Source organism: Paramisgurnus dabryanus, chromosome 19, assembly GCF_030506205.2.
Source record: "Paramisgurnus dabryanus chromosome 19, PD_genome_1.1, whole genome shotgun sequence".
In the NCBI taxonomy this organism is placed as follows: domain Eukaryota; kingdom Metazoa; phylum Chordata; class Actinopteri; order Cypriniformes; family Cobitidae; genus Paramisgurnus; species Paramisgurnus dabryanus.
In genome coordinates, this window is record NC_133355.1 from 23,592,734 (window position 1) to 23,615,500 (window position 22,767).

Consider the following 22,767-nt stretch of genomic DNA (forward strand, 5'->3'; position numbering starts at 1 on the left):
TAGGTTTGAATCCAACACGTTAAACTAACAATGAACAGTCGCATTTGTTTAAGTTAATGCTTATCATCTTTAACATTAAAAGTTAAATTAATAAGCTTAAAAATGCACAATAGTACATTTATAAATCAACAATAATTAAAATATGTTTAAAAATTAGTTTTTTGTTAGTTCTTGATAAATAACGAAGTAACCAAATCAGACTCTTGTTTATGAAGCGTGTGTCGTCTTTGTCGAAGCGGCGCCTGTGATTTCTGCGCATGCGTGTTTTGATCTACAGCGACTTCCTGCCAAATAGTTGTCCCTAACAACACAAGGCGCTCTACCGAGGGAATTTTTGCCTAAGGAAACATTAAGTTTCCTCGACGGTAGCACTTGGTGACATGGTAAGAGTTCATTTCCCAGTTGTGTTCCGCAAATAGCGCGTTTCTAGGTGTTAATTGGCGGTTTAGTGTGAAATATTAAGGTCATTGGGCAGCGGGCTAAACAACACACGTTGGCTAACTGGTTAAATAGTGCTAACTGCTTCAATAACACACACTGTTTTTCGGCGTAGAAATGGATTGGTGTCTCTTCTTTATATTCAGCATGCATTTTTTTTAAGTTTCATGTTTCCCAAACATGCTCACAATAGATATGCGAATATGATGAATATGTTATGTTAATTAGCCACAGTCTTGTCTGTGTTTTTCAACCTAGTGCTAGATACAGATAGCATTGTTTGCACATCATATGAGAGAGAGAGAGAGAGAGAGAGAGAGAGAGAGAGAGAGAGAGAGAGGTCAGTGGATCTTAACCTTCACTGATCCGCCGTCCTTGAATTGCTGCTACTTGCTCTTCAGTCCAGAATGTTAAGCATTACTTGCATAGCTTCTATCCTTAATCCTCCAGCTGTGGTTTGAAGGGGACAACGACTGTATTTAGCGAGATGGTTTAATGTTGTGCTGATGATTTGCACATGTAAATATGACTCCTCCTTGCTTGTTTAAACTGTTATAGACTACCAGTCAAAAGTTAAGACTCACCTACTCGTTCTTTATTAGTAGTATTCTTTGTAACTTTATTTATACTGTGATTGCAAATTAGAATATGAAAATTGTGTTGTGCCCAACAAACAAATCTAACTTTGCTTCTGCATATTTTAGCTTCTTTCAAAATAATTGTAAACATCACTTAATGCTTTTAAACTAAACTAGGGTTTCCATATATTCCAGCCACTTGTTGTTTGCTAAATTTTTTTATTAAGCCGTCCAACTCACCTATTTCAGATATGACAGTAGGCTGTTTATTTTTGTCTTCAAATCTAATTTAAAGCATATAAGAAAATTACTTGAGATTAGGATTTTAAGATAACGGGAAGCAGATTCAGTAAAAGTAAGTTTAAACTGTAACTATAGCTCAACTTATAGAGAATTGCATTAACAGCACAAAGTTAAATCCCAGGGACCACACATACTTTGAAAAATTAAATTATTGATTAAGTGCACTGTAAGTCGAATTAGATAAAAGTGCCAAATGGATAAATGCAATAAACTAAGCTTGTTTTCCTTTAGGATCACTTCTTGTTTGCTAAATGTGTTTCAAATGTACTGTGATTGTTGTGAAGTGTTTTTCACTTCCCTCTTTTTTGAAATGCATTTGCAAATTGTAAAATTTTAAAATAATACAAATGAAAATTGTAAATCTACATACAAATACATTTTTATGTTACTATCTCTAATTTATGTGGGTAGGATAAGGCCCAGACTAAAATTCATGTTTGAGCTGCTTAAATTTAAGAACATATTGCACTGACATATCTTAATGTATATCTGTGGCATTGTTTTGTCTTAAGATGCACAATAATAATGTTTAATGTCCTAATATAAATAAGGCCTAGAACTGGATTAACCTAAACCCTGAACAGGAAACCGATCTATTATGCATTTAGTAAGTCTATTTAATTTTTAATAGTTTAATCAGTTTGATTTTTGGGGGGAAAAATTCATATATTTTAAACTGATATTATGTTAATTATTCAATTATTGTAAAAAAGACTAATTATTGAAATGCAGCAAATTTGCATAACGTAACTTTACTGAATAAAGCTGAATTTATATAACAGTCTTCTTTCACTCAGCCAAAATACCCAAAGACCAACAGACCATCACTTTTTTACTTTTACTGTTCATATTATCTTTCAGTGGAAAATCCCACACATTTATTGATACTGTACAGACCATGCCATCATTTAAAATCCATTGTTTTCAGTTGAATATTTTTTGCATTCTTTTCTCTGATTTTTCTTACCTCAAGGCAAACAATTCACATAGAAAACCTAAACCCACACCAGCTGTCCCAACTATGGAAGTATGGGCGGAGTTTATTTACTCTAGATTTGAACTACGCACGTGCTGCCTGGTATCAAACTGTCATATGATAATGGCTGAAGGTTTTATAATAGTATACAGTATTGTATTGCATTTCGAAACGGGTTGAAAGATTAACCTTATTAATGTTTTTAATGATACGTTTTAGTTTAGTAACTTTTTATCACCAAATTGGTTATCTTTATCAAGTGATTTTATAAAGAGCCTTTAAAGATTTAAAATTAATTTTCACTAATAATCACTGGTTAATAAAAGCCAAATATTTTGAAGAAACAACACGCGTACCGAGATTGTAGGCAGCGTTTGCTTTATAAATAATTTATACAGTTTAATACATATGGGTTGTATATTTATTTTTTTATATATGGACTGTGTTTTTGTATTGTGAGCACATATAGTAATGCGCTCAAGCCTTCTAAGGTATAATTCAATTTGATTGTGCACAGCCACAGCCAGTCAATGCTTTGTACTCTTAAACTAAAGTTATACAAAGGCAGATTTTTTTTAACCATCTTACGCAACCGCTTTTAGAAGTGGCCGTCCATTGTAATAAATGAAAGAGACTAAAACAAGTTTCTGTCTCTTTTATTTCCTATCAGAAACAGACTGCCGTGCACATACCCTAGTGATGCCAAACAACTTTTTACTTTGGGTTTACTTTGTGCTTAACCCTAACCCATGTCCCCAAGTTCACTCTTAAAATGAGTGCATTGTAGAATTGCAGTCATGTGAAACCCATATCATGACATGCTTCCCAACTATGCGTTTTAAAGGAAAACACCACAGTTTTTCAATATTTTACTATGTTTTCACCTCAATTTAGACCAATTAATTGATACCTATCTTTATTCAATGCGTAAACTTAATCTTTGTACAATGCGTCGTGAATGTGTTAGCATTTAGCATAGCCCCATTCAATCCTTAGGGTCCAAACACACAGGGATGAATTTATGGCGCTTTTCCATTGCATAGTACCCCACGGTTGAGTTTAGTTTGGGTCGGGTCAGCTCACCTCACTTTGGCTTGGTTAGCTTTTCCATCGAGTTTGGTATCACTTCGCAGTGGGAGGGATTATAGGCATGTCGTTATATATGCGCTGCCTACAGCTGTGACATCATACAAGTGAGAGCATCGTTGTACATTCCCATACATTTATTTATTTATCAGTCCGCCATAAAATTAAAAGTGACCACCACAGATAGATGTTTGCATATCGTGTTTATCACTAACGTAACCTCTAACTCTCATGATAGTTTCTGTTTAAACACCCGTGGCGTCAGTAGTTGACACACTCCGCTGAGCCTCATTGAATTTTTAAGCATATAATGCTGACATGCTCATCGTGAATGTTCCGCCACAAACTGCAAGTTTGGAAAAAACTGGTATGGTGTTCCTGATTCTCAACCTGTGGATGTTTTTCATCGCTAAAACAGAGTTTGGGAACTTATAGCAGAGCACAGATGACAACATGTTTGCTCGAGACAGCACAAGCTAGCACTAAAGGTAAAGCTAATCTTTTACATTATAGCGATGACGTGACAATTCTCTCAGACCAATCAGTGATCTACAGTGTTTTCACGTCACGTTTGGCATCAGCTCGGGACGATTGGAACCCCAACCGAGGTGGTATGAAAAAAGTGTCGGGTACTACGTACTGCACCCAATGGAAAAGCTCCCAAAAGTAAGCTGACCCAAACTAAACTAAACCGTGGGGTACTATGCAATGGAAAAGCGCCATTAGAAGCCACCAAACACTTCCATGTTTTCCCTATTTAAAGACTGTTAAAGGTGTTCCAAGCGAATCTGCGAGACGTTAGTTTTTGTTGACGTTTGAATTGTTTTCAAACAGACGGAGCGTAGCTAACTCCTCCCCCTCCCTTCCGTGCTTTCATGAATGCGCCCAACCCCCACCCCCAAATCCTTTTTGTCGTTTATTGGCTGGAACACTTTGTTTTGTTTTGTGGTGCTAGGTTTGGCTACTGTGTTGTTATTGCCGTTTGTGAAGCCTGGGCTGTCTACAGAGATCGTGTTTTTTTACAGTTTGATCAGCGGACAGGCAGCAAGCAGATAGTGAGGAGATGTTTGCTGTATGTAACAAAAAAATTGTATGGTCTAAAACGCGTCAATTCACTTAGAGCACCTTTAAATGAGTTGTTATACGAGTAAGTATGGTGGCACAAAATAAAACGTGGCAATTTTTTTAAGTGGATAAAAAATGAGTATTATATTGTATGGTGGAAGAGCACTTAGTTTGCAGCACTTTAACCTCGATGCGCAGTAATATCAATACTTCTGACTACTCCCCCTCTTGCACAAATTTCCGTCAATATTACTGCGCCCGAGGTTGAACGTTTTATTTTGTGCCACCATACTTACTCGTATAACTACTCATGTAACAGTCTTTAAATAGGGAAACATGAAAGTGTTTGGTGGCTTGTAAATTCATCCCTGTTTGGATCCTAAGGAATGAATGGGGCTAGGCTAAATGCTAACGCATTTACATCACGCTGTACAAAGATTAGGTGCACGCATTGAATAAAGATAGGTATGTACACTAGTCAACATTTGAAGTGGATCAAAACCTTTCCTAAAAGTCTTAGGACAAATTTGATGAACGTTTTTGATTCACTTAAAATGTTGACTAGTATATGAATATTCTAGTCTAAGTTGAGGTAAAATATAATAAAATATTGAAAACCTGTGGTGTTTTACTTTAAACATAATTTACACTATATATAATTTTTCATTTTTCCATATGTAAGATTATAAATTGAAATTTTTGTATTATTATTAATATTTTATTTCACATTTGCCACAGTAGATTGTATTAAACCTATCCTGATCATGCTTTTCGGACATGAATCTCGACATTGCATAAGCATCATTTAGTGTCACACGTGACTTACCAAACCCTGTTGTCTCAAATTTACGTGAATGGCTTTTTAAGTGTAAGTGCACGTCTGACCCACTTTTCCTCTTTCGTCTTCCAATTTATAAATGCAGTTAAAGAATGGCACGGGTGAAAAACGAGGTTAGATCTTATCTCTGCCAGCCTTTTGGAAGAGACAGCTTGTGCAGAAACACCTAATGCTATTGATATAATCAGAAGCGAATACAATCTTCCTAGTTACCACTTAACGTTGGTTGGTATACATGTAAGGAGACGCTGCCAAATAAATCCAGGCATGTGCGCTGTAAAGTGGGAGGGTATGAGCAAAACATCTGGTGCTTTTGTGGGGAAGCCTCACGTGCCTCACCTGCTGGGGCTGAGCTAACCTGCTACCAGGTTGAGAGCAGGATTAGGATCGGCAAGACCCACTTTTTGCCTTGTATTTCCCATGATGCTCATGGGCTTCGTATACAAACAGGGGCTGGAACAGTGTATATATATAAAGATGTCTCACAGTGATTTGTGCTGTCTTACTCAGGGCTTTTGCCGAAGCAGCAGTGCCAGCAACTGCAGAGACTGAGAGAGCAGATTTACCTGGACAAACAGTACAGAAATTCTCCCTCATAACTATGGACGAATCGCAAGATGTGCCGGAGCTACCCGTAAGTACGCTGAAGCTGATGCATAACATGGGCAAACTATTTACCCAATAACAAGTTTAAGGTTAAAAAGTGTATTGTTGTATGAAGGAAAGTGTATGTTTTGGGTACTATAATAACTGGTCACCATTTCTCATAAGGCTTTTCTCTATTGTTTTGATCAACAGACAAAGAAAGCACGGCATGACCCAGAAGTAGGTCAGGAGAGTGATTCAAGGTAAGTTCTCATGATTTTTTTTTGCATGTATAGATTTACTATAAAGAACCTGAAGCATCTATTTTAAAACACTACTAGCATCCGATTAAGGTCAGACCGAAGCATCATACAGTCTTGTATTGTTGACAACAAGAATGAGTTTAAATAATTTAAGTTGCCTAGCATTGCTAAATGAGGAGAATAGTGAAAAAAAAATGTGATGTATTAGTTCATTTATTAGTATTAATTCATAATCATGCTTATTACCATAATATTAACATATTTTAAAAATAAAGGTTTCGTATAGCGCAGGGATCCCTAACCTTTTTAACATCGCAGACCGGTTTCAGCTTAAAAAAATGTTATGGACGGGTGGAGGGGGTCGCTAAGTTGCTGTTCCTTTGCGAAATGTATAACGTTTTAAACGAAAGTAAAGATCAAAGGACCATGGAAAATTAATAACAGCTTTATTTTAATAGACGTGTAAAACTATATTTTGCCAGATTCTTTTACTTTCATTGTTTTATGAGTTTGTCTGGCAATTTTGTCTTAATTCACGGTAAACAAAAACTTGGCTTGCTGTTTTCGAAAGCAGTTTGAACCTTATGTCGGGCTCGAGCCCAAAGTTAAAGTAACAGAACAGAAGAAAAACACAGGACCAAATGTTTAGGTTCTTTTCAAACCTATGTTAAAAGTGTACCCGGTAAAATATGGTTACTGCAGTAAAACAGTAAATTTTGATCGTGGTGCCACGATCGTAGTGGTGCCACAGTAGTTTACTTCAGCATTCCTGTTAAACAAAGTAGATCGCTTCTGGTTCTGTATGCTCTGTGCTGACATGGTGCTGTTTTTATACATGAAGCCTTCAGGAGCTACCAAAGATGAAAATAACCAATGTCCAGTGGATATGCTTGTTAACATCTTAACATCTGAAGTCGGCTCTTAAAGGTCAAAACACCCGATTAAGCAATATTTTTTCAGGGTGTTCTTTGTGACCCGGTGGCAACTTGTCCACAACCCGGTGGTTGGGGACCTCTGATATAGAGAATATAGACCTGGTTTTAAAAGATGAATGATGGCCCTGTCTGTAAAATACAGGCTTAAAGGGGACATATCACGAAAATCGGACTTTTTTCATGTTTAAGTGCTATAATTGGGTCCCCAGTGCTTCTATCAACCTAGTAAATGTGAATAAGATCAACCCATTAAATTAGTTTTGGTAAACCATTCTCTGCAAGCATATGAAAAAAATAGGTCATTTTTTAGTAAACCTACAAGGTGGCAATTTAAACATGTTATAATAAATTATCTATATGGTATTTTGAGCTAAAACTTCACATACATACTTTGGGGATGCCAAAGGCTCATTTAACATCTTTAAAAAGTCCTGTGAAATGTCATCAAAGTTTAATTTCACTCAATGGTTTCACCTCAGTTTCAATCTTTGCCAATGACCTTACTCAGTCAATATTAAAGATATCAAGGTTATATTTTCACTGGATGTTCTTTTCATCATGATCGATGAATTGATGTAGAAAACTGAAAATCACTTTCAAATGGATTTTCAGAGACAAGGTCACATAAGGATGTGTGGGGGCATTTTGAAGGAGTTTATGGTCTTGTTCATGTGTCTTAAGCTATTGTTACACTTCCCTGTTGTTCATTTAGGGAAAAAGCAAGGTGTTGTCTTAGCTAAATACACTTTTTTAATGTAATTTGACCAAATTGTTCTGTAAAGTATTCTTATTTTTAATTATTGAAATAACTTAAAATGTTAAATACATTAAAAATGAAACGTTAATGCATACAAATGTATTAAGAACAAACTCCAGGATCACTTGCTTTGAATGTCTCACCTTTTGATCTCCCATGAATATCCATCCCTGTATGTTGTACCTTAAGTTGTTTTTATATATTTTATAGATGGTTTCAGCAGCAACAACATAAACAAACGGCTTTTAGGACTAAACGCAACTTCCGATAGACTTTCACAAAGAATCAATAATAACAGAGTCCTTTCACAGAAGTTTATTTCTGATAACAAGATTAATAAATGACAAGAAAATCACCTTCGTTCACACATCATATCTAACGCGTATCAACTACTACACTGAGTTTATGTTACTGTGTAAAAATTTATAAAATGTTAGCTACAGATTCATGAATTGTTGCCTGGCTGCCAAACCTCTCCGCACAGTTGTGATTCATGCTTGTTGTCTCTTTTCGCCTTAAGCAAACCAAAACATTTTATTTTCATCAAGGTATTTGTTCCAGAGGTCAGTTTAGCTACTAGCCAGACCGATAAATAAAAACAGACTGAAAGTTCACTTCGGTTCAAGAGCTTAACCGCAATGAAAAAGTCTATATTGTTTTTTTTCTGTTTTGCAGAGGTGTGGTTGCTAATGACTCCCCTAACCGGAGCGAATCAGCAGAGGTTAATTCATATCCACCATCATCTGTCACTCATTTACACACAAGTAAGTATCGTTCTGTTTTATTTTGATGAATTAAGCATTATATAACACAATAAAAATATGAGGAAATAATGCAATTCATCAATTTCTTCGGCAGTGCCTGGGGGTCCAGACCAGTCAGATCAAGAGACGATATCAAGAGCGACAGAAAATGTATATACTCACAATGGTAAGATCCAAAACTATCTGACTATATGTCATTTTTCAGTTTAAAGGGATAGTTCGGCCAAAAATGATATTAAACCCATGATTTACTCACCCCCAAGCTGTCCGAGTTATGTGTCCATCGTTTTTCAGACAAACACATTTTCGGATATTTTAGAAAATGTTTTAGATCTTTCAGTTAATTAAATGTGAAGTCACTGGGTCCACGACCTTTAAGTCCAAAAAAGGTGCGTCCGTCGTTCACAAAATAAATCCAAACGGCTCCACAATAATAAACAAAGGTCTTTTGAGGGTAATCCGCGCAGTGTTGTTGTAGAAATATCCATATTTAAAACTTTATTAACGTAAATAACTACCTTCCGGTAGCGCCGCCATCTTATTCGCGTCCGCATTCAAGATCAGAGCTTTACGCAGCTTTCGGAGGATACTCTGCTGTTGCTCTGTGCCCCCGCCCTCCGAATTTGTCATACTTCACTAAGAAAAGTGCGTACACTACGCTAATACTCTCTCCTGAATACAGAGGAGTCTAAGATGGCGGCAGTTATTTTCGTTAGTAACGTTTTAAATATGGATATTTCTACAACACCACCGCGTGGATTAACCTCATTTATCATCCTGGAGCCGTTTGGATTTAATTTGTGAAGGATTAACCTCAGAAGACCTTTGTTAATCATCCTGGAGCCGTTTGGATTTAATTTGTGAAGGATGGACGCACTTTCTTTGGACTTGAAGGTCGTGGACCCCGTAACTTCACATTTAATTAACTGAAAGATCTAAAACATTTTCTAAAATATCCGAAAATGTGTTTGTCTGAAAAACGATGGACATATGCAACTCGGACAGCTTGGGGGTGAGTAAATCATGGGTTTAATATCATTATTGGCCGAACTATCCCTTTAAGCATGAAACTCATGAAACCTTCCTAATAGCAGTGACCTGCAAAGACCTCACCACAACCACAGCCACCGATTATACCTCACAGATCTACCAAGGAAGCAAGTAAGTAAAATAAAAGTAAACTTGGTAAATCTCAGGCACTGTTTAGGTTTTAACTCTCTTTTGTTTGTCTTAAGCACCGCTGTCACCGCATATGCCGGTCAAGTGGCTTTCCCCTCCCTGGGCCAGTCATCCATGTACAGCGCCTTTCCTCAGTCCGGCCAGACGTACGGACTGCCACCATTTGGTCTGTGCTTCACCCTGTTGCCGTCTGTGCATTAATTCATCACCCAAACTCATTCCACTTAAACCCTCACCCTGCCTTCACACTGTACGCTGGCAGTCAGATCGATCCACATTTCATGTTACATCCTGTCCTAAATCGCCCTCTAATCATATCTTTCATCTCTGCATCCCTTCTCTCCTCCACTCTTCACCCTCTCATGCTCCATCTCTCCGTGCATGGCCTCAGGCACCATGTGGCCGGGCTTAAAGACAGAGTCGCGGCTGCCCGAGGCGCCCTCTGTTGGCCAGACGGGGTTTCTCAGCTTCAGCTCAGGCTATACCTCAGCCCAACCCAACCAGATCCACTACACCTACCCCAGCCAAGGCAAGCCTGCTACTGCTCTTTCTCTCTCTCTCTCTGCCTACCACCGACCGCTGTATATAGGACCTATAAGTGAAAAGACCCACCCAAATCCATTTACCCAAAACCACCTCCATTAACAACCCATAAAGTGTTTTATTCAGTCATTTGTTATGCTCACCAAGAATCACAAAGCGTTCCTATTTGGTCAGTTTAACGGTTGTTTATATTTATTTAGGTTCATGTTTCACTACATCAAGCGTGTACACTAACATCCCTTCGGCAACTGCGGTCACTACAGCCACCGCAACACATCAGGTGAGCATCCTGGAGCAGAAAGGAACTAAACGTTTGGTGTCAAGCAGAGGTTGTGTCCTAATAAAGTTATTTTTGATCTCACACTCCAGGAGTTCACAAATTACAACTCTCTTGGCCAGAGTCAGTTTTCCCAGTACTACGTTCCTCCTTCCAGTTACCTGTCTGCTGGGCTGCCCAGTAGTGATAGAGATGGAGCAGGTGTGGTTGCTCCTGGATATCCAGCCATAAAGACAGAAGGCAGTGCTTCAGCAGACCTGCCTAACACAACAGGTATGTCTGTTTTTGTAAACATATTCTGTATTTTCTGTTTGTATCTTAAAGGGATAGTTCGGCCAAAAATGATATTAAACCTATGATTTACTCACCCCCAAGCTGTCCGAGTTGCATATGTCCATCGTTTTTCAGACAAACACATTTTCGGATATTTTAGAAAATGTTTTAGATCTTTCAGTTGAATAAATGTAATGTTACGGGGTTCACCCATAGTCCACGACCTTCAAGTCCAAAAAAAGTGCGTCCATCCTTCACAAATTAAATCCAAACGGTTTCAGGATGATAAATAAAGGTCTTCTGAGGGTAATCCGTGCAGTGTTGTTGTAGAAATATCCATATTTAAAACTTTATTAACGAAAATAAATACCTTTCCGGTAGCGCCGCCATCTTAGTCGCGTCTGCATTCAGGATGAGAGCTTACGCAGCCTACGGAGGCTACTCTGCTGCTGCTCTGTGCCCCCGCCCTCTGAATTTGTCATACGTCACTAAGAAAAGTGCGTACACTACGCTAATACTCTCTCCTGAATACAGACGAGTCTAAGATGGAGGCGCTACCGGAAGGTATTTATTTTAGTTAATAAAGGTTTAAATATGGATATTTCTACAACAACACCGCGCGGATTACCCTCAGAAGACCTTTGTGTATCATCCTGGAGCCGTTTGGATTTAATTTGTGAAGGATGGACGCACTTTTTTTGGACTTGAAGGTCGTGGACTATGGGTGAACCCCGTAACATTACATTTAATCAACTGAAAGATCTAAAACATTTTCTAAAATATCCGAAAATGTGTTTGTCTGAAAAACGATGGACATATGCAACTCGGACAGCTTGGGGGTAAGTAAATCATGGGTTTAATATCATTTTTGGCCGAACTATCCCTTTAGTAAAATAGATTTAAAAATAAATATGGATGGACATTAAAACTTCTAAAACAACAAGTCTGGTGGTGGTGGCCTAAGACTTTTGCACAGTACTGTATATTCCGAACCAAACGTTTGCGCAAGCCCAGGGTTGCCAGATTCGCATATCAATACCAACCCAATGAAACTAGCCCAAAAGCATCTCATAGACTATTCAGAGCCCAATGCATGTGCAAAGGAATTTTAATGATAAATACAAACAAAAGCATTGCACTATTTAGTCTTTACCCCTGTCCATCTTCTGTCAATGCATTTAGAGGTTTACTCTGTCTTTCAGATGAGTCCCCAGGTGTGACGCTCCCAACAGGTGTGGCTCTGCCCGCTGGGATGGCCCTCCCAACAGGAGCACGAGACCAGGATGAGTCCAGTCGCAAAAACCCTGCCAGCAAAGCTAAAGGGAAAGCCAAAAAGTCAGACAGCTCCCAGTCCACAGACAATGACCTTGAGGTAATGCAGCAATTTTTAGAGCTTTAAGGCAGAAATATACTTGAATGCTAAATAGTAACAAACCTTAAGCCAGGGTGCCTGAAGAGTTACAAAATGTGATTTTGTCTGTGAAATTTTTGAGTTTAAGAGCACCAAAGTTTGATTTCTGATGATCTTGGATGCTCGGCTTTACATTTAATGCATAATTTTGTTTTATGTACAAAATGGAGATTAGAAAGTTATAGCGATAGAGGGAATACAGGGTGTTTGGCAACATCATAAAGCAACAACCATGACAAACTCTTTCTTTCTTAGCGTGTCTTCTTGTGGGATCTTGATGAAACCATCATTATTTTCCACTCTCTTCTTACTGGATCCTTTGCTCAAAAGTTTGGCAAGGTAGGATTTATTCATTCAGATATCACAGATGTGAATAAGTGAGAAGCACCGTTGTTTACCGTTTTGTGGGATGGTCCAATGTAAAACAGGACCCAGCGACGGTTCTTAATCTGGGCCTGCAGATGGAGGAGTTGATCTTTGAGCTTGCAGACACTCATCTCTTCTTTAATGATCTGGAGGTAAAAACAAAGCGTAACAGCTATTTCTCCTACCTTACATTCACTATTAAGTTCATGAATGACATTTTGCTTACTATGAATACAGGACTGTGATCAAGTCCATGTCGATGACGTTGCCTCAGACGACAATGGGCAGGATTTGAGGTAATAAAGCAATAAAACAAGCATTAATTAGCCACACACTAAAATATATTTGTGCTTTGAATCCCAAATATATCCTGACCCAATGTCATACATATGCTACTTTGCTAGTACACGAGCGTCATCTCACGCTAACCATTCTGTCTTAGCAACTACAACTTCTCCAGCGATGGCTTCAGTGGGCCCAGTGCAGGCGGGGGTCCGGGTACCACCGCGGCAGTACAGGGAGGTGTCGAGTGGATGCGTAAGCTGGCCTTCAGGTATCGCCGCCTCAAAGAGATCTACAATGGATTCAAGGGAAATGTGGGAGGTGAGAGTGTGTTATGGTTTTCTCACTGGGTGTTCCACCAGGGAGGCGCTGTTGTTTAGCCCGTGAGAAGCAATAGTTTTCTCGCTTGTATTTTTGCATACCTAACCCTCATATTTAGTTAATATCTACTTAGGATTGTTGCAGTAAAGCTCATGATAGCTTCAGTCATGGATGATATGGCTGTTAATAATTGCTATTACAGAAAACAGCACGTGCATGGGATGCTTTTGTTCCTGTAGCTCAATCAGTAGAGCATTGCATTGGCTACATAAAGGTTATTTTCTAAACTTTGGAAAAGAGCCCCTGCCAAATGTGTAAATGTAGATATGTTTTTAATTTCTGATTTAATGATGCATATTCAATTGCTGTTAGATATATTACATTAATTAACATTAATCTTTAAATTATTTCATATTTATATAGTCTTTAGTCAATGCATTTGTATACTTTCGATGTTAATGCAGGTCTGCTGAGCCCTATGAAGAGAGATCTACTGCACCGACTGCGCTCGGAGATTGAGAACGTCACCGATGCCTGGCTGAGCACTGCCCTCAAATCTCTCCTGCTTATTCAGTCCAGGTAAAATTCACTTGGACTGCATGTGTCTAAACAAGCAGGATTTAGAGGAAATGATAGGGTAAACCTCGGGGGTTTAACGAAGCGTGTGATATGAGCAGATTTTCAGTGTGGATTCTTCAAAAGCCGCATTTACACAATTCCGATTTGTTGACATTATTTAATATTTTTTTGACAGCAAGTTTTTAAAGTGACATTTCGCCAAGTGTAAACCATGATCCAAGGTTAACATGTTGACCAGAAAAGCTTACTCCGAAAAGGACGTACAACTAGTGCCTGAATCTAAATATATGAGAATCCCCATGCTTATTTCCAACAACCACATTTGAGAGGAAGAGTATAGTCTGTTTTTTACGTAGGTTTGCGAAGTATAGTTTATTTGAATCGTACCTGTACACAGACGTTCGACGCATGAATGCACTGCATCTCCTGGACTACATACTACACTCTTCTTTATGCTTATGTTCGACCTAAACATACAGTGTACACAGGGTTTCAAAAATCTGGCGGTGCCCATAAAGTACGCATGCACTCCTCTGATAATAAAAATTGCATAATGCGCACATGGACCTTCGTATACTTGTAAAAAATGGACCATATATTTAAGAATGATTTGTTTTCAACTACTTGTAAATTATGAGAAAATTGCCAATCTAAACAGTGACCCGGGGAAGTCTCCTGTCAATGACGTTTATATTCACGTTACCCTTTGTTACCGCCTTTACTGACATAGAAACCACATGATAACAGTGTCGTGAACAAATGCAGAAGTAATAGCGTCTGTCGGGCCACTCGCTTGTTTATGGTAAGTTTGTTCATCTGAACACTTAATTCTGTGCTGTGTTAACACACCATCGTATTGGACTAAAACTGTAACATCTATGACTAACAATTGCGTTTTTGAACATTACATGAAACTAGGGATGCACCGATAGGATTTTTTTATACAGATACCGATTTAAACAGACAACTTCTGGCCGATACCGATGCCGACACCGATATTAAACACTTGTATACAATACTATACAGCTGGTCTATAAGCTATTTTTTTCTGCATCAAATTATTTTTTCTGAACATGGATTGGATCTAATTAACATAATAAGAGCGGTACAAATTAAGCTTAAATTAATAAAACTAATATAATAAGACAGCATGACAACCTTCAAAGGTGGTTTTTGCTATTCAGCATTTATTTTATTAACAACATGAACTCATTTTTTTTTTTTACATATAATGGATTTCTTTATGCAGTTAATTAACAAACAATCGGTATCGGCCTTTCTCGTGCTATTGCCGATATGCCGATGGTTTCAAATTCATCAAAAATCGGCCGATAAATATCGGCGGCCGATACATCGGTGCATCACTACATGAAACCTTACATAATGAAAAAAAGATGTCATCAAACACAGCATTTATAAAACTTGATTGCTTTACCTCATCCATTAACATGATTTCTCGTTCCCGTCTGATTGATGGCCATCAGCGGTTGAGGTAAAGACAACAAATCCCATAATGCCACGCTGCTTCAGAGCGTCATTAATCTATGACAGTGTTATTAGTAAGCAATAAAGTACAAGAGGCTGTGCTGTATCGTGAATAAGTAACGGCTGAAGGGCGTTGTTAGGCACGACGCAACCCCTTCAGCCGTTAATTATTCACGATACAGCACTTGCTTGCTTTTATAAAACGTTTACCACACAATATTAAAGTTACAAAATTTGGGTAAAACGGTCTTAGCAGTGCTTTATTGTGAATAAAGCACAGCTATTGACCAATCAGAATCAAGGATTGGAACTAACCATTTTATAATTTTGATTATACAAATTGTATCTTTAATGGTTTGAATGTTTGTTCACAGGGGCAAATGTATGAATGTTCTGGTTACCACCACTCAGCTGGTTCCAGCTTTAGCTAAAGTGCTGCTCTACGGCTTGGGTGATGTCTTTCCCATCGAGAACATCTACAGCGCCACTAAAATAGGTAAATGTCTAATTATTTTTAACTGCATAAAAATAAAAGTTTATGTTTGCATATCACATATGTGTTATTATGTATGTATATATACTTGCATATAATAGTAAATATGTAAATAAATACAAATATATATATATAATTTTTTTTTTACATATTTACTATTATATGAATAAATAAAACATAAATAAAAAATATATATAATTTTATATACAATTATTTTAGAATAAATGTAAAATGTTTTTTATTTGCTATGTTTGAAAGCGGTCACCTGTCAGTCAGTTGGTTAATACTGCATTAAGGCTTCTCTACAGTTAAATAAAAATACAAATACTGAAGTAACCATACTTTTGACATCACTACTACCGTATTTTCCGGACTATAAGTCGCACTTTTTTCATATTTTGGCGGGTCCTGCAACTTGTAGTCAGGTGCGAATTATATGTCAAAATTAATTCATATGAACCAAGAGAAACCATTCCTATCTACAGCCGCGAGAGTCCGCTCTATGCTGCTTCTGTTTTTATGTAATTCAATAAATTCAGTGATGTGGAATGACTTCGGGACCTTTTTGAACTTGATTTGGCTTGTCGTGTTAATTTAACCTATTCAGCCTCTCAGGTATGTATGTTATTGTGTTTGGTGAATAAATGGTAATGTTACGTTAACATGTACGGACACCTATTCAGCCTGCTTTTCTGTCCTATTGTTTAGTTGAACAACTTGCCTTTCCAGATTAAATGTCTGTTTGTCGGCTTGAATTTTGTGAAATAATTGTTTTAAATAAACGTAATGTGTAGTCCAGTGCGACTTATATATGTTTTTTTCCTCTTCAAAACAAATTTTTGACTGATGCGACTTATACTCCAGAGCGACTAATAGTCTGGGAAATACGGTACTATATAAATATAGACATGCTAGTAGTACTTGACCAATGCTTGTGTTTACAGGAAAAGAGAGCTGTTTTGAACGCATCATCTCTCGCTTTGGGAAGAAAGTGACGTATGTTGTTATAGGGGATGGGCGTGATGAAGAATTTGCAGCAAAGCAGGTACAGTGTGATTCCAATCAAAGCAAATATTTTAGTTTTTGAATGTTAATTCATTGCTCATGATCTCATATTCTGATTCTCTAGCACAACATGCCGTTTTGGCGAATATCTTCTCACGGGGACCTCATTTCCCTTCATCAAGCCCTGGAACTGGATTTCTTATAGATAAAACTGGATGTAAGCCATAGATGTGATGAATCGCCTTGAGCAGCAAGTCTTCAGTTGCACCCCGATCCCCGCTGTCAACCCTTAAAACTTCATCCACAGCTGAACTCTGCTCAGAGACTGAACTCAACCAAATGGGGTCACACGTGTGACTCTGAGATCCCACAGACCCTCTATTCCCTCAATGGCAGCTATTCTCCCGCTGGGTTGAGACTTGCACTGGGACAAACTTCATTAACACTCTCTGCGTCTATAGCAGGCTCTTCATAAAGGACTGTTGGCTTTACCATCTTCAAAACAACTGCGTTCACCAAAGGAACAGCCTACGACCAAAGGTCTGCACTGCTGGCATTGAAACCTCAGTGGGAGTCTGGACTTTTATGCTATAGTTTCAACCTTCAGTTGTTTGCATTCATTTTAAAGGGCTGAAATGAGGAGTTGTTATGATTTGCACTCCAAAAGTTGGTTGCAAGTGATATGCTTTGGAAACATCAACAAGGGATAATGCATTTTTTTCAGTTCTTCAAACAGTGGCCTGCATTGAAATGGTACTTACAGGGATAAGCATAGATCCTGCTTTATTTTGTGGTTGAAATGGATGAATTTGCCTATGGTGTGAACGTTTTGCTTTTTCTTTGCTTTTGTTCCTTTAAAGAAATACAGCCCAAAAATTGCCATTTGTTTACTATACCAGTTCAAACCTGTATACACTTTGGCCTTTTGTGAAAACAAGGAGGGGCTCTTTACGCTACATCATACAGTAAAGTTGAAAGAAGGGACAGGTGCTGTCATGCTCTTAAATGGCCCGGAAGAAAAATTTGTAGTCTGTGTGGCTCATACTTGAAAGGTTTATGATCATTTTGTAAGGAACTGATTATCATTTTTGATCTCTCTAATCTGACAGCCCCGATGACGTGCACATTTTTTTGTGTACCACTGAATAAGGTTATACAGGTTTACAGCATTGGCGAGTAAATGAGATTTTTTAAGTGTATTTTTGAGGGCATCAGACATTATTTTTTTTAAAAAGCATGCAAAAGCCCATTTGCCCAGAAGAAATATCTCTGTTGTGTGTCTGTAATGCGATTATGAGCCACATGAACTAACCATCTTCAGTTACTCAGAAGTAGGAGGAGGAATGTGAATGAGATACCTCTGGCATATCCATTGAATTAAAGCAGTGACACCCCTGCCTGTTTTTTTTTTTTTGTACATATTTGGGAGAAACTGTCTGATAGTGTGCAATACATTTCTGGTCAGTGATAAATGATTGTTTCAATGTTGAAGGTGGTTTAAGAGCACAGTTGGTAATGTTCCCGTCCGCTGTGAGATTTTGACTGAACATTACTGAGCCTGAAGAAAAAGCATTTTTACATTAGCAGCTTTGACAATTACGAATGTGTACTCTTCATTTGTTTGCATAAGTATGTGCGTCCATTGTGTGTGTGTGTGTGTGTGTGTGTGTGTGTGTTTCATTTCCTGTACATATTAATATTGTGCCTTTTAACTATAATCATTATTCAGTAAATGTATTATCTCAAAGGGAATTACTGAAATATGATGAACATGTTTGCATATTTTTTTGTTTGTTTTCTGGTGTAGTGTTACATTTGAGTCATAGTCTTATGCTAGTTTGATGCACCTGAGCTCTGATGCTTTCATTTCAAATGTCTCTTCATCTCAAACTCTTTCCTGTTGTCATTGGATGTTTTTTTGTTGCCTTGTGAATATGGTAACATTTTACAATAAGGTCTTATTCATTAATGCTAGTTAATGTGTTAGATATAATGACCAATATATTTTCACAGCATTTATTTATTTTAATGTTAGTTAATACCAATACTAGTTTGTTCATGCAAGTTTATTTTGCATTAAGAAATGCTTTTGTATGTGTTGTAACTAATATTAAAAACATATAAATGCTGTATTAGTTAACAAATGGGACCTCATTGTAAAGTGTTGCCATGAAATTTCTTCTGGTGCTTTTTTCTATACATCCTATCAGTTTCCTGCATTTTTCTGGAAAGTTCTCTGATCCCTGTACGCTAATAGCCTGTGTCTTCTTCATTGCCGTTGGATTTGTTAGTAATGCACAGACAATCAAGGGATCTAATGGCTTTTGTATAAGTGAACCATCTTACCCTATCTAAGCAAGACCAATGTCTGCGCATTCTTTAAAAAAAAAAATTGGATGATGATTTCTGCACAGCAGATATGTGTACCTACACTGTTCTTGGTTTTGTGTATGTGAAGTTCATTAAATACTTTAAGGTCCATCTGTTTGAACTTGTTTTTTTCCTATGAAACTAACAAACATTTGGCACACTTTCCCCTCAAAAATTAAATAGCAACAGATTATAAAAGTGAAAAAATAAGAGTATCATAAGAGATACGATGCATTGGTTCCAGGGAAAGGCATTTTATATTATTTTTTTTTATTTTAAAATTTAATTTACCTTGCTATCTCAAGGGGAAAAAATGAGACATGGTACCTCAGGAGAAAAAAATACTTTGTAAATATTAGGGCTATCAAAAGATTAATCACAATTAATCGCACACAAAATTAAAATTTGTTTTTGTCGAATAAATGTCTGTGCACAAATAAATATCTCAATTACACAATAGGCTTATAGAAAGTTTTGATATTGTATAAAGTGGTAGCAATAAACGTGACGTGACTTATAGTGCTGAATTACAGGTATATCAAACAACATCACTGTAATCAGACCAGATGCTTCGTTCTAATTTTACTGTTTTTAACATAACATTTTATAAAATACACCACAGGAAGTAGAAGCCATGTTTAATTATACAGAGTGATTGGGCGCCTGGTTTCTCCAGATATTAAATAGTCTTCACCTTGACATCTGCTCAAAATTGGGTATTGACATCAAATCTAACATTGGCCTGAAGTCAAAATCAGACGTTGATCCGACATCTAAATCAGACGTTGATCCGATTTCAAAATTTTACATTAATCTGAAGTCAAAATCCAACTCAAGAGGACACAACAATCTGGCAAAAAAAGTTTTCCCAGTATAAGTCTGTGGACATTTATTATGAACTATAAGCTTACGACCTAAAGGTCTCTTCAGATATTAAATAGTCTTCACCTTGACATCTGCTCAAAATTGGGTATTTACGTCAAAATCCAACATTGGCCTGATGTCAAAATAAGGCATTGATCTGACGTCAGGATCCAATGTTGGTCCGATGTCAAAATCAATGTTAATTCAACGTCAGGATCCAACATTGATCCGACGTCAAAATTAAACGTTTATCCGATGTGAGGATCCAACATTGATCTGTTGTCAAAAACCAACGTTGATCCGACGTCAAGATCCAATGTTAATCCGACGTCAGGATCCAATGTTGATCTTAATTCCAAATCCAACATTGGGCTGACGTCAAAATCAGACATGGATCGGACATCAGGATCCAACATTGGACTGACATCAAAATCAACGTTAATCCGACGACAGAATCCAATGCTGATCTGACGTCAAAATCCAACCTTGATCCGACGTCAAAATTTAATGTTGATCCAACGTCAAAATTTATCGTTGATCCAATGTCAGGATCCAACATTGATCTGATGTCAAAATCCAACGTTGATCCGACGTCAAAATTTAATGTTGATCCGACGTCAAAATGTAACGTTCATCCAATATCAGGATCCAACATTGATCCGACATCAAAATCAATGTTGATCCAACGTCAAAATTTAATGTTAATTCGACGTCAATATGTAACGTTGATCCAATATATGTATCCAACATTGATTCGACATCAAAATCAACACTGATCCGACGTCAGGATCCAACGCTGATCTGACGTCAAAATTTAAAGTTGATCCAATGTCAGGATCCAACATTGAACCGACGTCAAAATTTAATGTTGATCCGACGTCAAAATGTAACGTTGATCCAATATCAGGATCCAACATTGATCCGACATCAAAATCAACGTTGATCCGACGTCAGGATCCAACGCTGATCTGATGTCAAAATCCAACGTTGATCTGACGTCAAAATCCAACGTTGATCTGACGTTGATGTAACGTTGATCCAATATCAGGATCCAACATTGATCCGACATCAAAATCAATGTTGATCCAACGTCAAAATTTAATGTTAATTCGACGTCAATATGTAACGTTGATCCAATATATGTATCCAACATTGATCCGACATCAAAATCAACACTGATCCGACGTCAGGATCCAACGTTGATCCGAAGTCAAAATTTAAAGTTGATCCAATGTCAGGATCCAACATTGAACCGACGTCAAAATTTAATGTTGATCCGACGTCAAAATGTAACGTTGATCCAATATCAGGATCCAACATTGATCCGACATCAAAATCAACGTTGATCCGACGTCAGGATCCAACGCTGATCTGATGTCAAAATCCAACGTTGATCTGACGTCAAAATCCAACGTTGATCTGACGTCAAAATCCAACGTTGATCTGACCTCAAAATTTAACGTTGATCCAAAGTCAGGATCCAACATTGATCGACATCAAAATCAAAGTTGATCCGACGTCAGGATCCAACGCTGATCTGACGTCAAAATCCAACGTTGATCCGACGTCAAAATTGAACGTTGATCCAACGTCAAAATTTAACGTTGATCCGTCATCAAAATCAACGTTAATCCGACGTCAGGATCCAACGCTGATCTGATGTCAAAATCCAACGTTGATCTGACGTCAAAATCCAACGTTGATCCGACGTCAAAATTTAATGTTGATCCAACGTCAAAATGTAACGTTGATCCAATATCAGGATCCAACATTGATCCGACATCAAAATCAACGTTGATCCGACTTCAGGATCCAACGCTGATCTGATGTCAAAATCCAACGTTGATCCGACATCAAAATTTAACGTTGATCCAACGTCAAAATTTTATGTTGATCCAATGTCAGGATCCAACATTGATCCAACATCAAAATCAACGTTGATCCGACGTCAGGATCCAATGCTGATCTGACCTCAAAATCCAATGTTGATCTGAATTCAAAATCCAACACAAGTGGATACAGCAAACTGACAACATAAATGTTTTTCAAGTATAAGGCCCAATCCCATTTTTCTGTCTTACCCCTACCCCTTAGTTTTGCACTTTCACATGAGAGTAAGAGCTATCCCAATTGGGCCTAACTCTCATGTGAACGTGCAAAACTAAGGGATAGGGTATGACAGAGAAATTGTATTGGGCCCAAGTCTGTGGAGATTTAGAAATAAAAAGCTTAAACAAGAATCTCTACTTTTCATTCTTCCTGTTACTTTTACTTATTTAAGTACATTTTTTTATGTGATTCTTTGTTTTACTTTTCTCAAGTATGATTCTGGCCAGAAACTTTTAATTGAGTAAAATTTACACTCAATACTTTCACTTGAATCACATTTTTGAGTACTTTTTATACCTCTGGTAAAGAGAGATCACTTAGAGGAGGGGATTTGTGTTTTTATGAGGCCACATGAATTTTGAAAAAAATAAAATAATGAAGCTCACTTTGTCATTTGTAAAAAAAACACAATATTCCAAAAAGAGGGTACTGCCTGGCAGTTTCAGTGTATATCATTTAGATTTGGCCTTGTGTTCCTTAGACGATGTTGGGAACAGTGGCGGCTCGTGACTGCTCTTCCGAGGGGCAAAGAATATGTGATTTTTTTTTACTTATTTGTTTTATAACCACACATGTTTTGTAAATAAAACACATAAAACCAAAAAATTTTTTTATAAAAACA

At 37.5% G+C, this 22,767-nt stretch overlaps 1 protein-coding gene across 3 annotated transcripts; it reads left to right on the plus strand.

Annotated features, from left to right (window-relative positions):
- Window positions 1–263: 263 nt before the first annotated feature.
- eya3 (EYA transcriptional coactivator and phosphatase 3) lies at window positions 264–18,025 on the plus strand. Of its 3 annotated transcripts, none has more exons than XM_065293875.1 (19): window positions 264–383; window positions 5,795–5,918; window positions 6,083–6,132; window positions 8,500–8,588; window positions 8,683–8,754; window positions 9,680–9,749; window positions 9,824–9,933; window positions 10,159–10,296; window positions 10,511–10,590; window positions 10,680–10,860; window positions 12,063–12,232; window positions 12,527–12,610; window positions 12,700–12,789; window positions 12,875–12,933; window positions 13,080–13,240; window positions 13,705–13,819; window positions 15,679–15,800; window positions 16,742–16,842; window positions 16,927–18,025. In XM_065293875.1, exons 2-19 carry the CDS (start codon window positions 5,886–5,888, stop codon window positions 17,005–17,007), a joined length of 1,806 nt encoding a protein of 601 aa, XP_065149947.1. In that variant the 5' UTR covers window positions 264–383; window positions 5,795–5,885; the 3' UTR covers window positions 17,008–18,025. The 3 variants fall into 3 exon arrangements, with proteins under 3 accessions (XP_065149947.1, XP_065149955.1, XP_065149965.1); XM_065293883.1 differs by having other exon boundaries at window positions 9,683–9,749; XM_065293893.1 differs by lacking the exon at window positions 10,159–10,296.
- The last annotated feature ends 4,742 nt before the right edge of the window (window positions 18,026–22,767 follow it).

What these genes read in the sequence shown, in the direction of transcription:
- eya3 (XM_065293875.1), top strand. Translation starts at nt 5,886, where the DNA reads ATGGACGAATCGCAAGATGTGCCGGAGCTACCC. An exon ending in CAGATCTACCAAGGAAGCAA is followed by an intron (nt 9,750 to 9,823) that starts GTAAGTAAAATA and finishes GTTTGTCTTAAG; the next exon opens with CACCGCTGTCACCGCATATG. An exon ending in TTGCTCAAAAGTTTGGCAAG is followed by an intron (nt 12,611 to 12,699) that starts GTAGGATTTATT and finishes AATGTAAAACAG; the next exon opens with GACCCAGCGACGGTTCTTAA.